This window comes from Thunnus thynnus, chromosome 2, assembly GCF_963924715.1.
Source record: "Thunnus thynnus chromosome 2, fThuThy2.1, whole genome shotgun sequence".
Taxonomy (NCBI): Eukaryota; Metazoa; Chordata; class Actinopteri; order Scombriformes; family Scombridae; genus Thunnus; species Thunnus thynnus.
In genome coordinates, this window is record NC_089518.1 from 35,718,845 (window position 1) to 35,733,985 (window position 15,141).

General features: G+C 41.6%; 1 protein-coding gene across 1 annotated transcript in view; it reads left to right on the top strand.

The window, feature by feature from the left end:
* The window catches only part of antxr2a (ANTXR cell adhesion molecule 2a), a 75,914-nt gene that overhangs the window by 32,893 nt on the left and 27,880 nt on the right, over positions 1 to 15,141 (top strand). The window contains exons 13-16 of the mRNA XM_067572345.1: positions 1,874 to 1,924; positions 2,729 to 2,818; positions 4,735 to 4,905; positions 5,447 to 5,527. Coding sequence (XP_067428446.1) covers positions 1,874 to 1,924; positions 2,729 to 2,818; positions 4,735 to 4,905; positions 5,447 to 5,527 — 393 coding nt within the window. The remainder of the gene's footprint in view (positions 1 to 1,873; positions 1,925 to 2,728; positions 2,819 to 4,734; positions 4,906 to 5,446; positions 5,528 to 15,141) is intronic.

A 15,141-nucleotide genomic window follows, 5' to 3' on the forward strand; every position in this document is an offset into this window, starting at 1 on the left:
TGTGTTAGTGCTACCGGCCAATATTGTGTAAGAGGGGTGGGGTGGGGGGTTTTAGGAGGCCCTTATCTCAGGCCAAGCCCAGGAGAAGAAGGGAGGAGGAGGAGGGAGCAGGAAACACACTCTACTTTCTTAACAACCTCTGCTGATGAGCCTTTGAGAAAAGTACTGAACCTCCTTTTCATTTTAGTTTAATATCTTGATTATTTTTTCTGATGATTAGCTAGCTTAATAGCTTAATTAATAGCTAGCTTTGTCCAACAAAGAGTCCCAAAACCCAAAGATATTCAGTTCACCAGGAACAGGAAACATAAAAATTCTCACATTTGTGAAACTGGAATCAGGTAATGTTGTTTAGAATTTTTTTGATAAATGATGCACATGATTAATTGATTATCTGAATAGCTTTTTGTAAAGTAACTTCAGCATGGGACGCTTAGCGGACACGCCAACCATGGACCACTATGTCCCCGGTTCAAGGGGGCCAGCTGGGGACCTGTGTTGCATGTTGATTCCATGTCAAATTGTCTTCACAAACACACTTTTATACAAGTTGTTTTCATTCAATCAAGTTTTCAGTAACATTTTATTGAAATGTAATTATACCTTTAAAGCACAGAATGTCCCAGAGTTCCCTATTAGCTTAAAAGCTGTTTCAGTTCCTTTCTCCAGGAAAACGAAACATCTGGTGGGGAAGTACTGAATCCTTTTAACTCAGTCTACAAATACTCACATGCAAAGATACTGAGTCTAGAAAAATGTTCATATCGGCCTCTAAAAAAGAACCATATACGTACCTTTTTGGTACCTTCTATCCTGCTTTCTGTAATGACGATTTACCAGACATTTCCTTACAACTAAAGCCTGTTTTCAGACCTTTAAGTTTCATATTTCACATAGAATGAATGAAATAAAACAAAAACTCATATCAGTCCGATTACCAGGTAGTTACAACCCCCCCTTTGAAGCTTTAAAAACAACAAGAGAACGTCCATCTTTACCGTGCGATGTCTCTCGGCGACAGCAAATATGCAACGGTGTCTTCAGCAAACCTGCAGTAAAAAAAAAAAAGTTGGACATCTGTATGTGAAGCGTCTGACTGACACCTGACAAATGTCACCGTCAGGCCGCTCTTTGCTTTGCGATGCACATCTGAAAAACACAGTCCAGGCATCTTGTCCTTGAGTGGAATCACATTGTGGACAACCTGCTCCTCAGATGCCATGTCATTCAGTGTTGTCATGAACAATGCCGCTGGGCTGGTCACTCTGCTGTTGGAGAGGTGTGTCGTGGTTATAAGTGTGTGTGTTCTTTTTCTTTTCTGTGTGTGTGTGTGTATGCCACCGCTCGTCTTCCACCCAGGCAGGGCTTGGAGCTGAGCCCGAGCCTCCTCCTCTGTATCTCATTGGAGCTAATTAACTCCTTAGGACTTTATGATTAGGGGGATTGCTTGGGAGCGCTGAACCCCATCCAATTAATTAAGAGCTAAACGGGCAGCGGCGCTCGCCCCAAAGACTCCCCTGTCAACAAGTTGATTTTCAGCTTTTCTTTATTTTGCACGGGGGGCCCCCGATGTTGGTTTACAAGCAGAATCCTTGTAATCAGTAGTCAGCGGGGCGACGGGGGGTGCCAGTCGCAGTTTACAAAGCAAAGCCCTGGCAGCGGTGGCGTCTCTTGCCGTGCGGCGAGCTCAGGGACGTCTCTCTCTTTGACTCAGTCACCTGTCACGAATCACCTCCGTCAGCCTCGTCTGTGCTGTGTGTCCTGACGAGGTTTGAGCGTGTGTGTGTGACTGTGTGTGTGTTTTCCTGTGTCTGTGTATACGTCCCCTGATGGACTTTGTGCTGACGCTCTTTTGCTTTTTCTGTTTATTCAGGTCATCAAAGACCCGCCGCCGCCTCCTCCACCTTCCCGTCCTCCACCACCTGTGAGTACATCGCTATAGTGTTGTCACAGAATACCTGTATATTCATATCGATGCCAAAAAGGCTGATTGCATTAAAATTTGTACTGGTACAGTAGTTCTGCAGCACAGAAGACATCAAGCAACAAGTAACAAAAACACCTTGAAAATAAACTTTAAGAATATTATTAGCAAAAATTGAATTAGGATTTATAAGTTGAGTCACTTCTGTTGAACTACTAAGAAATTTGAGCTGATAAGTTGATTTTTTATGACCTTGTCATGCTGATTGAGACATTTTTTTATCAGTCATTACTGAAAAATTCATCATCATATCATAATTTGACTCGTATCTCTGTCACCACAATATACACAGACAGACAACTGTAGATTTAAAGAAGTCTTTATGCAGGGCTGGATTCATCTGCAGAGGATTATACTGAAGTGAATCATTTCTGGAAATCAACTAATTAATTGTTGGCTTTTGGCTTTTTCTCATGCTGAGTAGAGAATATCTTGAACCAGGAAGAGAGAGTGAATGGCTGTGACGGAAATGAGGACAGAAGTGTCTCTTCCTTCCTGACAGGATGACGTAATGTAGTCTTTCCTGTTGAGAGGAAGGGCCTTCATATCTTACATGATAAATTGAATTGTAAGAAAATAGAACAATGGCAAGCATAATCCTGCTTTAGCTTCCTTTACGTCAAGAGTTGACAGATGTTTTTAAGGATATAGGCTTCATACTGTATAGCTCCATTCATGATGCATGTTCATATCTGTTCAAAAGTGTTAGTTTCCTACATAATTTCCCTCCCCTATCTTTTTAAGGAGCCAGAGCCACTGCCCAAGAAGAAGTGGCCAACTGTGGACGCCTCCTACTATGGAGGAAGAGGAGCTGGAGGGATCAAACGCATGGAGGTCAGAGCTCATACATCATCCCCCCCAGCATATTGCTTTCAGTAACATGAAACACTTTCATCACAGTCACAAAGTCACGTCTCTTCTATTAGGTTTGACATATGAATATCCTTGATGTGGTTGTCTAGATGTGAAACAGCACTTGAGCAGCAAATTTTTTAAAAACATTCGGTTCGTTCTTTCGCACCTTCTATTCATGGCGAAGCGAATTTAACCAGCGATAAAAAAAAAAGATAAAAAATCCGGATGAAATATCAGACAGCAGGAAGTGATGCGTTTTTGACAGCTGTTGTCTTGTAAACCTGCATCATGTTCAAGGAAAACTGCAGACGTTCGGTCTTTTTCTCCGGAGCTAGAAGTTTGTCGAGTTCACAGGCAGCAGGCGGAGGGAACAACCGGCCGGGCCGGCTGGGCCGCTGTCCTCGTCAGTCCGCTGACGACTCTGACATGACAGGCCCTGCCATCTCGTCCTTGGCCGTCCGGGCCTGATTGGATCAAGTCATTGCCAGGATGAAGGATTGAGTGTTGCTGTCAACTTGACATATCCACCTCACCCCCCACCCTACCTCTCCTCTCCACCTCCCCTCCCCTCCCTATCAACTCCCAAACCTTGGCAGCCTTTGTTATCTATCTCCTCCGAGGGGAATCCAGGTTTAAAGGCGAGTTCCCCTCCTCCTCCGTCCGCTGTCGTACCCCCTACTGCTTCTCAGCCTCGAGGAAGTCGGTGGCATTGCAGGGATTTCCCAGCATCCTCAGGGAGCTCCTACCTATTCATTTTTTTCCCCCACGAGTGTTTGGGGGGAGGCTATCCCGTCTCTCTTCTTCCCGTAGCAGGTTGATTCTCGCCGACAGGCTCGTCTCCACTTCTGAAGGTCCCCCCCCCCTCTGCGGATGGAGAACGAGGTGCGAGGCGCTTGTTAAGATCAACCTGTCCTCTCCTCTGCGTCCGCGTTTAAGACGTCACGCGGCGAAAAAAAACCCACCTCCACCTCCACCGCGTTGCCGCTGCCAATATTTCAAACGCGTATCGAGCCGGGGCCGAGGTGACAACGTATCTTTTATTCATCGCAGCCCTTCTCTTTTCTTGATGATGCGGCAGGCCGGAGATGTATCCCGGAGATGATTCTGAAAAGCTGTTCTATATTGTCACGGCTTAACCTACAGCTTGAAAACTGTGTCGCTAATTAATCACCTCTCCCCATTCATGTGACGGTGTTTTTTTTTTTTTTTTATCTCCTCTTTGCAACAGATGTGATGAATTCAATTAAAAAGCAGGACAGCTTAACTAACACACAGGCCTGCATTCACACGCTCACACACACACACACACACAATAACACATTATACCATATGTATATTAATATTGCGTTATACCATATGTACATTAATATGCTTATTAATAAAATAAAAAACTGTTTTTCCAGATCATTTCATTTTCTTATGGATATATAGAGATAGCACTTGTTCAATACCCCTTTTTATGTCTCCTGTACTGGTTAGAAGAAGAAGAAGTCCCCTTTTTTGGTTAAATGTTTGGCTTATAAAATGTCACACATCAGTGAAAAATGCCCACCCCAATTTACCCAAACTCCAAGCTGACATCCTGGTGTTTTTTTTCCCCAGCCAACAGTCCAAAACTTAAGATTTTACAAAATTATAACCATGAAAACCATCAACCAAGCAAAAGTTGGCTCTGAATGTCCGGTCATGATTTGTTTAATCAGATAGTTCCTTACAATGTCAGCAAACACTAACATTGTAAAAGCTTCGTAAATGAGTTTATGACAGTTGTTGTGATGGATTGCGTAAGATCGCGCAGGCGTTCCTGATAAAGTGCTTGGTGTGTGTATATTTGCACTAAACAAACATTAATGAAGAGAATGCTGCCTCTGTGTTTGGTTTGACGTGTTATCCAGGTGCGCTGGGGGGAGAAAGGCTCGACTGAAGAGGGGGCCCGACTGGAGAAGGCGAAGAATGCTGTAGTGTCCATACCGGAGGACGTGGAGGAGCCGATGATCAAACGTCCCAAACCGAAGCCTGCTCCCACCTACAATCGAGCCGAGAACAAATGGTACACTCCCATCAAGGTGAGCACTCCCGCCGTGTAGCTACCGCCAACCTGACCGAATGCAGTAAATGGATATACAGGGTTTTTGTCTTTCAGTTCTCTTCCTTCTTAATGATACTTTTGTTGGTTTATATCTTATGTATCTACATATTCTAAGCTCAAAAGTTTACTTATTACCTCTGAGCTTTCAACCACAAGTTTGAAGAACAGTTACGCCAAAAACCATCCTTGAACAAAGAGGTCACATAATGACACCTGAGCCTGCTCCATTCAAGACCAGCTAAATGAGATCTGGTTAAAAGCTCAGAAAAGCTAATCAGTGGAACTTTGAGCTTCAATTATTTAGCAGTATAAACTGTTCAAAAGGTCAAGAATGAACTTCCAGTGACAAAGATTCATATTTGGATTGTTGCTTTGTCATTAGACATCTGCCTGCACACTCTGCAAATGTTTTTTTTTTAATTTAATTCATGCAAATCAGTTGATCTAACATAACTAACATGCAGTCACAACATCGATGTCCTGTTGCAGAACTAAAAGACATTTTTCTCATTTATCAGGGTCGTCTCGATGCTTTGTGGGCTTTGCTGCGGCGGCAGTACGATCGAGTCTCCATCATGCGTCCCACCACTGCAGACAAGGTATGTCACAGTGTCATAGTTGTGTCGGAGTTTTAGTTGCAACAAATTCAAAGCCTGAAGAGAGTGAGTCAAATTCTTATCAGCCGTCGGTGCTGTTAATTATTCTCTGGGATATAAATAGAAAATCTAATGCACCAGTCAGCTGCTTGGATGATCTTCCTCATTTTTAGCTCCTGTAACATTTTATAAAAGCCAAAATCTCCAGCATGAGTATTCTTATGCATCAAAATCTTCTTCTGATTAGACTGATATTTATTGCTGTATTGTATTACAGCTGTGTAGGTACAATAATCTGCACTGCCTCTTAGCAAAGGAAGCTTCTGGCAAGAGTTTTGCATTGTGTTGTTGTTACCTCACTGATCCAATGTGAGCTGCAGCTGCAAAGACTCATACAAGGAAGCATGACAGGGACAACCTAATATGGTCAAACTCTGGACGTTTCTCAACCTCCGTCAGTGAAGAGGAAACATATCAGCCTCACGAACTAATACACTGAAACCTGACGCCCCGCAGGCGGTTAAGGGAGCACGCCGCTCAAAAACCGCCACCGAGTCAAAGTTAACCAGATGTTTTAATATGTGTTTAGCTTTCTAAGGCAGCAATTAATCCAACAACAAACCACACCATCTGCTTCAGACTCCCAGCTATATGCCTAACCTCAAAACGAATAGCATAGATTTGAAAGGGATTGCAGATGAGCATTTAGACTTTTATTTTCTTGACCAGAAACACTTGCAGCCACCATTTGAGGTTTTCATTGGCCGCTTCATACGATGTCACCCTTACAAACTTTATGCAACGGTAGTCGGTGGAGAATCCCCGCCTCCCTCTGACCCACATTAATGCTGCATACAGCCCTTTCATTGAATGCTACTAAGTAGAACCACATTGGCATGTATCCTTCAAATCAAATATGAAGCTAAAAGGGAAACAACAACTGACTCTTCCAAACTCTTCCCCTCTGTGAATGAAGTAAAACATTGTTGGAGCTGGAAAGACAAATGGGGAGGGGGGGGGGGGACAGACATTATGAGTTTACTGCCTTATACTTTACATGTGGAAGGCACTTCTGATCATCTTCATCTTCCCAGAGGTCTGAGAACAGGAACCAGAAGAGGAGGTTTTTTAATGGTTCACAGAATGATGTCAGACTGAAAATGTCTCAAGTGGAATAACTTTTGCTGCTGTGAAGAACATGGAAAAAACTGAGCCAGTTGGCCAGCTGTGAGCCTGCCAGTTACTACTCAGGGCATCACTACTCAGTGCTGTTCAGCAGAAAGAATGCCAGAAGATGCACTGTTAAAAATAAGCATCATCAGAACTCGGTTTACTTCTTTTTTTAGCAGTGATTTGGTGGTTTTCAGGACGTCCAGATATCTACACTGAACCAGGCTAAATTTGGTTAAAAAGTTTTTTTAGCTGTCTAGCTTACGTATGACAAATAACATATAATGTTAATATTTCTATATGCCGTTTGGACTTGTTTCACATTGAATATACTAACTTAGACGGTTATATGTAAGCTAGACAACTAAAAACATTCACTTTTTCTCAGTTTTATCTTACAGATTGGTGGCAAATTAAAGGAAAATCCTGAATTGTGCAAAAACATTACAGATGCAGATGCTTCCATACAGAGCAGGAGGGCTTCCTGAATGGTTTAATGACTATGAAAATGATGTGAATCACAGATCTCAACCCATTTGTAATGCGACGTTTTAGATGATGATCTAATACTGATTAATATCTAACTGTAGTGGAGTTCCAGACACTTGGAGAATCTATGTGAATGAGCATCGGAGCTGTTATGGAGGTTTGAGGTAGAACAAAACCTTATCAACACATATTATGCTGGCTTTTCCTTTAATTTGTTATCCATCTGTAGATGTTTTTTGACCTCCAAAACACCAATTATTTCCTCTGTAATACCGGGGCAGACTAGTCATATTACCACCCTAAACAGAAGCATGTACTGTCAAAGTGTTAGTGCAGAAAAAGTAATTGCCGTGAGGATGTGAAAGGGTAAAATATAATTTGCATTGGTTTCACTGCCATGCTGAATTGTTAACAATTTGTCAAACGGGCTGATGCAGTTTGTGTTGTGTCATGAGGCTTCATGATGAGGCCAGGGGTTTCATTAGATGTCCAAACCCGCGTTACACTCTTTGGCAAAGCCTCTGTTTTCATGTTGAAATGACAACAATTCCCCTGCCCAATAATCATCCAACTGTCTGGGTTTTAAGGAGGAAAAAAAAAGCAGAGTGTGGAAGCATAATGGTGGCAGCTCCCGCCGTGCAAAAAAGCGATAGATGTTCCCACACATGAGGTCACCTCAGTCGCTCCGAGCAAAACCGTTCGGAAGCGTGGAAAACAGAGAGTGAAGCCCACTAGTGAGCAAACCAGTTGTGTCAAAGCACATAGACACAAGAGCGAGAGGAGGACGTGGAGGAGCAGGCTGCCAGTGGAGTCCCCTGCACCGCTGGCTCACTTCATTCACATGCCGATCAATGCGCCAAACTCTGCATTCCAGTCTGTAATCAAGATCAGCACACAGTGAACGCAGAAGAGAATCAGAAAGGAGGCAGCAAAGGGTTTGCTGGTTTGAAGTAAGATCTTAACTGAGCTTGGAAATGTTGCTGCAGTTGGCGAAGACGGAACACATTCGCAAATGGAATATTTGTGAAATCGTTTAGTTTTTAGGTCAGATATGATGTTAAGTCCCCCAGGGGCTTACAGTTTAATAGCGATACAGAGATTTCAGTGTTAAAAGGCAGAGTTGAATCTAAATAATGACTCAATCCAACCGTAAAACAAAGAGCTCAAGTTTTTTTTTACAAAGTTTGACAGTCAAAACTGAATCTTGGACAGTAGTCGATGTCGATCAAACCATTTCAAATAGATATAATTTGCTTTTTTCAACTTTAAAATCAAGGTCAAGGTAGAAATTATTGTCATTCACAGGGGAAAGAAAATGTGTTCATTCAGTGCAGTGTACACAATACTGTGTATACAATAAAACACAGTAAAATGACACATAAAGACAGGAAAAAAGTCTTGCACCATAACAGAAATGACCACATACAGAATTTACCCTCACGTTGGGAGCCCGAAGTACCCGCAGTATCCTTGCGCGCCGCTGCCGCGTTAAATTCTATGTAAAAATCACAGCTTTTTAATCAATGACGTTCAGGTTTCATCTTCTAAGATGTAGTGAGGCAGTGAAAATCAGAACTGTCTGATGATTTACTGCCACCTTTACCAAGACAGATAAGAAACTGTGTCAGCACATTTCCCTCTTTTTAGTGCAGTGACTTACAGGATGTGGACACCTGCTAGTGATATCATATATTTGAATCTAGGCTTTCTTTTAGACACTTTCCACTGGATTCATTTTTAGCTGTTTCCGTTCCTTGTGTTCATTTTTTATTAGACTTTTAATATTGGATTGACAACATCAGTTGACTATTCTTTGATCTTTTCAAACTGTTACAACTTACTTTTTTATTTTGTTCTTTGTCTTCTCAGAGAGGTTTGGCTTTTGTTTTTGGCTTTCTCTAGCCTAGCCCACAATGACACATTTATGAGATTCAAGCCTTTACGAGTAAACTTGACTTTATCTAAGTATGAGGACTCTGAACTGTCCAGTTGCAGGTGAGTGTAGATGGCAGAAGCGGGCAGCGGTGGCGTAGAGAAGAGAGAGGAACAGCAGAGGGGAGGGGGAGGCAGTAGGGGGAGGGAGGACAGCGGTCTTTGATGGCGGACAGGAAACCTCCAGGGTCATGAATTTTTCAGCGGGCTTCATCCGCGGGGATACAAGGACTCGTACAGGTGTAAGGAAGCAGGTTGTCGCAGACATCTGTTCAGCACGGGGACCCGGGTGTCCGTGCCACCCTCTCCCCCCCTCTCTCCTCCCTTTAATAAGCTTCCATCCCTCCCTCAGCAGTCTCCTTTCCTAACCCCCCCCTCCCCTTCCCCTCCCTCCCTCAGTGCTGCTGCCCGGAGCCAGACTGCTGGATTGTCAGCAGATGCAGAAGAGAGACAGAGAGACAGAAAATGAGAGTGAAACAGTTTTTTTTTCTCTCTTTTTTTTTTTTTTTGTGGTCTCACATTTAGCGCCCGAGGGCCTTCAACACCAAAGGTAGAGTGGGGGTGGACACAGCTGCAGTGCCGAACTTGCCCCAGGCACAAATAAAGAGATCTAATGTGGTTTGACTGTGTTGTCGGTAAGACCGGGGAGCCGGGGAGGCACTTCAGAGCCAACTTAGCACAGCAACATCTGCCACCAAGTTTTGCTGGGGATCGACTGGGGACAGCAGGTAGTGGAAGGTGGCAGGGAGAGAGAGGGAGGTTGGCCTTATTCTGGTGCTCGTGCCCCGTGTTGTGTATGCATGTGTGCTTTTTTTTTTTTTTTTTTCCAGAAATCTCTTTTTTTCCATTCACCGCCCCCCTACCTTCACACTCTAGGTATTGTTTTCTAAAAGCAGCTGTCCACAAAATGTCCAAACAAGGTGGGCAATGAATGATGCATCACCATACATTAAACCCTCTCTGTGTCCTCCTACAGAAAAAAAACACACACGAGTAGGCGAGCCAAGACAGAGAACAGGCGTTAGAGTTTCTTCTGAATCTGTGTGGATTTCCAGTTGGATTTCCATTTGTTCCTCTCGCTCTCATCTGTTCCTCACCAGGGGGACGTGTGGGCTGAGTGTGCTGATGTACTCGGAGGTTAATGGTATTATCTGATGGACTTGTAGGCTATTGCTAAAGCATATTTGCTGCTGAGTTCATGAAATCCATTTTTAGCTTCTTTTTTTTTTGTGGTGAGGAAAGAAATCTTTCTTGCCTTCTTGAATCTTAAAAATTTTAGATTAGAAATACTAATCAGGCGATAGTTACTGATCCTCAAGGGTGGAACGAGGACACAAGAGATGCATTATGTCTCTTCCTACGAGCATCTTGGATGTTGCTCAAGATCTCAGACGTCACTTTAGCACCACCACAGCAAACATTCAACCTCATCTAAAGATTTCTTTTATTAAAACCTCTCTCTGTAGCTCTTATTTCTCTTTTCCTAGACTCTCTCTATCACATGTGACATCACGCTATCAGCTTTTTTTAAATCAAAGAGTGTCAACTAAGTGCCTGAAATGTAAAAAATAAAGTTCATCAAGGACATGTTTACATGTACATGACGCACTTGTGCAAAGAAACAGTAGAAAGAATGTAAATCTCCGGACTGCCAGTGCTGTAAACAACCAGTAGTGGAGAGTACAGGATTTAAAGCTGCAGCACTCATGATATAGCTGATTTATTGGTTAGTTGATGCACATTTTTTAATATAATCAATAAGCAAATTTTCGAGCACAAACAGTCACTGTTTCCAGCTCCTCAAACATGAGGATTTGCTGCTTTTCTCTTTTTATATATTTGTAAATTGCATTCTTGTTGGTATTGGGCTGTTTATAGACATCACTTAGGGTTCTAGCAGCTTGTGATAGGGATTTTCATAATTTTGCGACATTTTACAGACTAAATTATCAACAGATATATCAAAAAAAACAACAGCAGATTAATTAATAAAGAAAATAATCAGCCTTTGTGGCTCTAATACTCTGATATTAGAGCCAGAGAAAGGATGGGAAGACTTTTGTTTTAGATAAATATGAAAGGCAGACTCGATTCAGGAGTAAGACGGTGTAGATTTCCCCTCCAAATTCTTCTTAAAAAGGATAAGGAAAAAGGCAGTCGACGGCAGTTGGAGAGGCTGTTTCCCACCTCCCTGTTTCTCTTCTTCCTCCTTTCTCTTTCCGCGACTGGTTTGTCTTTCCTTCACCCTGCCAGCGCTCGGCGCCACGGCTGTGACAGCGTCTTAATTTAACAGCCGTCGGTCACGTTGTAGACGGTGCTGTGGGAGCGTTTAATTAAGTGACTGTGAGCAGAGGGACTCCACGGACCTGCTCTGGAAGAGTCCCGTCAGACTGAGGGAGGAGAGAGAGAGAAATGGATGGGAGGTGTTACAAAAAAAAAAAAAAAAAAAAAAAAGAGGACAGGGCTGGCATAAGCCGAGGGCCACCGAGGGTAGAGGTGACAGTCTGCTTGCCTGGTGTAGCCTGGCATGGCACGGCATGGCGTGGCAGAGCTGTCCTTGGAGGTCACAGAAATACATGCTTGGGTTTATTATTTCTTTCCTCAGCAGCTCGATGTAGTGCCTGCCGGTTTCTCAGGGCTCAATTAGGATGCTGCGAGGAGCTGTGAGGTGATTTTTTGCATGGAAATAGAACCAAGTGAAACATTAGACTGGAAAATTGTTGGAGGATATTTGCTTTTCAGTTTCAATATTTGACCAGCATGAAGGTGTATGTACATGTAGCATTTTAACATCAGTAAGTTATCAGTAATTAATTTTGAGACATAAGTATAATTACTGCAAACAAACAAGACCGTGGCTGAGAGGATTGGCAGCCTTTCTCTGCCCTCTACACTGCATTTTTACATTGTCAGCCACCGGGTCACATTTTGTGGGAAATTTTCTTCCAGTGCAAATGGAGCTCAAGTTTCTCTCAGAGTTTCTCTCAATGGCAGATGGTGGAGGGAGTGAACGGCTGATGGGGGGGGACAAAATGCCAATATGTTTATCATCTTCAGAAAAGCTTTGACCAAAACATCATTTTCATAAGAAGAAGTGAGGGGGAACATGCGAGATGAAATCTTAAAGGAGCAGTACCGCTAGTGTTGTTGGAAAAAGGAAAAAAAAAAGGAAGAAAAATAGTAATAATGATAAAAAATAATGAAAAAGAAATAATTAAATTAGACACAAACATTCGAAATGAAATAAAATAAAAGAATAAATGAATAAAAACAGAATAAATAAGATATTAAAATAAATATAACATTTTTAAAAGAGAATATTAAGAAAACAAAAGGTGTGAGAATTGTGTGAGATAAAACATGGTGTCATCTGTAAACGGTAATCTTGCCAAGTTCGCCCAGTTTGTATGGTAGTGATATATTGTTGTTTTAAACCCCAGTCCCTGATGACCCTGATGAAGGCCACAAGCCGAAACGCATCGGTCAACTAACAAAGTTGTCCTTCATACTACAAGTGTTGCTGGAGTTCTCATCTCTTTAAACCCCAGTCCACACACCTCATATTCAGAATGAATGGGCTGAAAGTAACACGTTGAATTTCACAGAGATTTTCTAATTACTCTGCAAGCATCACAATAATTTAAGAAAAAATCCACCTATAGAGGCTTAGGAAACGCTACTGTTGGTCGATTAAAAACCAGTGTATCACTGGTCTATCAGCATACGTAGAAATAGACCGAATGATAAATTACAGTCTCACTAATAGACAACATAAAGCCAACTTCCACTGAATCGGATTTAGATACAGATTTAAATATTGGATTGTAGCCATGCCATAGGATCAGAAATAAACTAGCTGCCGTACTGGCTGTACTGGTGTATCACTGTGTACTGGGCAGCTTGGTTACATGGAAATCATCCAAAAGAGGAAATAGCAGCCTCAAAGGAAATCAGGCAGGCTGATTATGTCCCGAGATCTGCACAGTGACCCATTTAGACTCTCAAAGAGGTGAAAAAGCTGTGTTGGCCTCAAAATCAATACAGTCAGTGAGAAAGATATTGAAAATTTTGTTTTGTGCTCAGCAGTGAAATTCTTTCAACAGACTGTTTATTCTGAATTAAACGTAAAGAATTTATTTAGCAGCTTCCTTGTTTACATCTTTTGTCAGCTTGAGCTCGGTATGTAAAGTGGAGCAAATATTTGCTTAAAAAAAAAATGTAAACAGATGCACACATACTCATCCTTTCACGCTTCCCGTTTGTTGCCTTTATCTTACTGCATTACAACGCCGCGCAGAATATGGTAAAAACATCTTTCTTGAAACTAATAAAAGCCGTCACACTGTATTGTTCAGTGATAAAATAAATGCTTGGAAAGAGCCAAAAAGTGACACATTCTTGAAGGTTTTCGGCATTATAGAAGGCCCACGTTTTACTCTCTCCACAGCTGTTGGAAGGGATAATTAGGTCTCTAAATGTCTGATAAGAAAATATGCTAATATGGTGCTAATATATGCCTAAAGAAAGAGTTGACGGCAGCAGTAATGCAGAATAAACAGGGTAATTCATGCAGGAGGACTTCTATATGTTGACATCAGTCAGGATGTTTACCAGACACACACACACACACACACACACACACAAATACCCTGTTGAAACAAATGTAACACTTAATTTCACAATAAAAGGCTTTAATGGAAAGTAAACAACCTGGCAAATGACATTAAGTAGAAACGAACCCCTAGATCAGAGAGCATGAGATTTCCTAATTAACAGGGGTAATTGGAATTAAACCAGAGCGTCACAAATAATGAAGCGTTGGGAGAGGAGATGAGGCTTCATTGGAAAAGGCTGGAGTTTGACTCGTAAAAACAAAAGCTCCAAATAATAATCAGACGTTGCTCATGCTTGATATTTAACCCTCAACCGACCACCATCACATTTAATCTCTCCGTTTTGAAAGGGCAGACATTTATCTAGTGGCTTTTTGCTCGCTGAGAAAAGAGCACAGCTGCCTCTTTTGTTGCACTCGTTATATTGTGTGGGTTTCACTCAATAAAGACATGGACAACAGGGTTAATAACTGGCAACACTGACGCCGCTGTTTTTACTTACTTATGAATTTGTAAACCTAAGAATAGGAGTGTTAATTTGCCAAAAAAGATACATTAAGAATAGCTTTTGCCTTCCCACAGATAACTGTATATGTGACGTCTTTGTCGTGGGTCTTTCTGTTGACGACGTTTTAATGATCTGTAGGTTTCTGATTTGTTGTCGCTGGTCCTGGTAGCTGTCATGGCTGAGTCAAACTTGCCTGCTTTTTCTGTCTTTATCAACAAATCTCCACTGCTGCTGCTAATAAAATGAAATACATCTGTGTCTGTGCACCAAAATAGTTTTTTACTTCATAAGACTTAACCAATACTAGGAATTTAGAACCATGAAAACAGAAAAAAAATAAATAAAAATAATGATGTTCAGGCTTTCTGCAAATCATTTTTGGAACTTGGTTGTAAAGACGTGAAAATGATGCTGATAATTTGCTGAAAAGATAATGAACATAATCCCAAAAATGTATCCAGGCTATAAGAATAGAAAAAAGTAACTACAAACACTCACTAGAAAATGTCCCACACATGAAATTGATACAGTATCAGAAAAGCCAAAAATACAGATTTTTTTAATAAAATGATTTCTTACATATAAAGGTTCATAGCACTTAAGAAAATCCATGTGTTTCTGATGTTTCAAACCCCCGTGTAATCATCAGTGCTGTGCTTTTCTCAAGTACAAAACAATATTTGTCTGCTTCATGTTTTTTGGCTTTTTTGATGCCGTTCAAAGTCATGTGTTGCAGATTTTCTACAGTCTACTTGTAAAAGAAAATGCACTACAAAACATCTTTTTCCTTACTTATTTAGTCTGCAGTAGTTTTGAGATGGCAATCTTATTTTTCTTAAAACTAGCCAAAGTCTTCAGTAGGATGACATTATTCACCCGGTTTAAGTAGAAATAAAAAACCAGGT